The following is a 2766-nucleotide window of genomic DNA, read 5'->3' on the forward strand; positions in this document are numbered from 1 at the left end:
AAACCTGGGATCCCAACACCCTTCTCCCCTTTGGGCCCCGGGATCCCGGGGATTCCCGGTGGCCCCTTCATCCCAGGCTCACCCTTTGGCCCTGGCTGTCCCTGCAGCCCTGGAGCACCTGCTTTCCCTATCCCGGGAAGCCCGTGAGGCCCTGGTGGTCCTTGTGGCCCAGGTATCCCCATGGGCCCGATCTCCCCCTTTGGCCCCATCTCTCCTCTCGGCCCTGGGGGCCCCATGACCCCTGGTTTTCCTGGCATCCCTGGCAAACCAGGCTTTCCAATTCCCGGGTATCCTTGTGGGCCTGGCTTTCCTTTGGCTCCTGGCACACCATGACCTGGTAATCCTGGTGGCCCTGGAGGTCCTCTTGGTCCAGGCTCACCGGGGGGACCTTGCTCACCCCTCAGAGCACGCATGGGCATTTCTGGGTTGGGAAGAAAAGAAAAAGGAAAGGGAGAGAGTGATTGTAGTCACATCCTCTGAAAAACACACAGGCTGTTTTGAATTGAATGTGCTTGTTGTCACGTCTTGTGGTTTTGTGGTGGGCAGAGCCGGCGAGTGAGTTACAGGTTGGTGCCGGGAGCGAAGAGGATGCTCCTGCTCTTTTGCATACCCCAAACTTCCATATATGCTTCCATTTCCATAAAATAATTCTTTTGTATCACATGTAAAAGCCTTTTGTTCTTTCTTAGCGTTTACCACCAATACAATCTTAAATGGTGAAATTTGCATTTTGTCCCATGCTGCTCTAGGTTAATCCACCTGTGAGAGTTTTTGCAAGACACAGAGGCTGCTCAGTGCTCTCATACTGTAGGAGGAGTCCTGACATAAAAGTGATTTTGCTGAAGGGGCTTACACAAGCAAGATCAGTTTTCAAAGATTCTCTCAGTAAGAAGTTTGTGCATAGGTATGTCTGCATTTTTACCAAGGCTTTGGTTCCCATTGAAGTATTACTGGGACCCTACAGCCTTACCCAGCATTGCTATTTTGGCATAACCATATCTACTCATGGCACTTCTAAACAATGTTTTAACTGCCCAAACCCACGTTTTTGTGTATGTCACCACTTAGCACTGTAGGTCAGGGTGAGGGTGTTGTTTCATGGGGGTGGTTGTGCTGGGTTCGGTTGCTCTAGGCTTTTTGTGTTACATGGGAAGTCTCTCCAGCTGTAAAATGGCTAAAGAATTGAGAGGTTTGAAGGAAGGTGAGAGATGGGATTTCAGGACAAGAGAATTAACTGTGCTTTGGGAGGCAGAAGCCCTCCCTCTCTGCACGTGTTGTGTTTTATGCACATAGAAGATCTTTGCTCATGTGGTGGGTTGATTTTACTACAGCCAGTGGTGCTTGTTCAGGCAATCTAAAAACAGGCCCTGAAATCTTCCGTTTTTCTCTGAAGCCAGTGCAGGCTGTGGTTAGCTGAAGCATCAGTAAGACAGAGAGTTAATCAGCTTGTCTGAAGTCTCACAGATGCTGGCTGTCCTTACATGGATTTTGACACTGCATGTTCCTGGTTTCCCTTTGTACTTTTGAATTTCATGTTGTTTTCTTAAGTATCTTAATATTGTCCAAACTTCTTTTACTAAATACGGAAAGTGCTTTTATGTGCAGACTCATGCAGTAATCCTCTGTACTTTCAGTGCCTCTTACACCCATAAATAACCTACAGAAAGAGCACTCCAGAGTCAGAAGAGCAATTGTATGTTTTTATCTGCAAACCTCTAAATCACAGGGTCTGCCCAAATTCAGACAAAACATTGATATTCCTGTAAATTCATACTTTTGGGCTCTTAGGTCTGGTTGTTCCAGTGAGAGTAGGAGCAGTTCCAGGCAAGACCCTGACTTGTCTACCTGGGTCATCATTTAAAGCCCCATCAGAGGGTCTTCTGCAGGCAGGTAAGATTACAAAGTTTGTCCTGGCCTTGAACAAGCACCAAATCAAACCTGGGGCTAGTCCTAGTTGCTGGAGGCTCATCAGAGGTAGGGCTGCACAGAGGCTGTGCTGCAGCCTGGATGATGGTTGTGGCCTTGTGCTGGTGACCCTGAGCTGTCCCACAGCTCCTGCAAACCTGTTTTATGTCCACCTGTGGCCAGATACAAACCTGGCCAGTCCTTTGGGCACAAGAGTGCAGTGCCTAGCCTGCACAGCCTGCTCCAATGTTCAGTCCCACCCGGGCAAACAGTGCTCTGGTGCACCAGGCTGGACCATGCAAGGGGTGGTGACGAACATGCTAAGCCTACCTTTCTCTTTCTTGGGAGCCATATCCTTGCCGAGCAGGGGCATCTGCGGGACCTCCTTCATGTACTGAGGCAGGTGGGGGTATTCTTTTCCATACTGCATGTGGGGCATCTCCTTGCCCATGTGCTGCATCGGGATGCCTTCTTTGCCCAGTGGCATGTGAGGTACTTGTTGTCCAAGAGGTTGGTACTGGGGCACCTGAGGTGGCAGCTGCTTGATCCCATAGTAGGCACCTCCTTGAGCAGACCTCACCAGCTCTAGGTAAACAGTGACAGCCACTGCCAGCAGCTGCACAGGGAAGAACAGTGCGGCCATCACCTGTGAAAAACACCACAAAACCCACAGTTGGCAGAAGATGGTTTTCTGTGTTGTTTGTTTCCCATTAGGACAACCTGCTCTCATTTTCTGCAGCAAACTGGAGCTAAACCTCTGCAGATTGTCTCTGATTTGTGCACTGCCCTGGAGGACATCCTGCAGTAGGCCTGTAGCTGGTTTATTGAAGGCTCTTACTAAAATAGTACTATTAGAATAAA

General features: G+C 49.3%; 1 protein-coding gene across 1 annotated transcript; it reads right to left on the reverse strand.

The window, feature by feature from the left end:
* Window positions 1-19: 19 nt before the first annotated feature.
* LOC103798152 (collagen alpha-1(VIII) chain-like) lies at window positions 20-2548 on the reverse strand (the record flags this gene model as incomplete). Its single annotated transcript, XM_009070397.1, has 2 exons — window positions 2236-2548; window positions 20-421 (listed from the first exon to the last, which is right to left on the reverse strand). Coding segments are annotated over exons 1-2 (715 nt in total), but the record flags the coding sequence as incomplete, so codon positions are not given.
* Between the last annotated feature and the right edge of the window lie 218 nt (window positions 2549-2766).

This window comes from Acanthisitta chloris, unplaced genomic scaffold, assembly GCF_000695815.1.
Source record: "Acanthisitta chloris isolate BGI_N310 unplaced genomic scaffold, ASM69581v1 scaffold1462, whole genome shotgun sequence".
Taxonomy (NCBI): Eukaryota; Metazoa; Chordata; class Aves; order Passeriformes; family Acanthisittidae; genus Acanthisitta; species Acanthisitta chloris.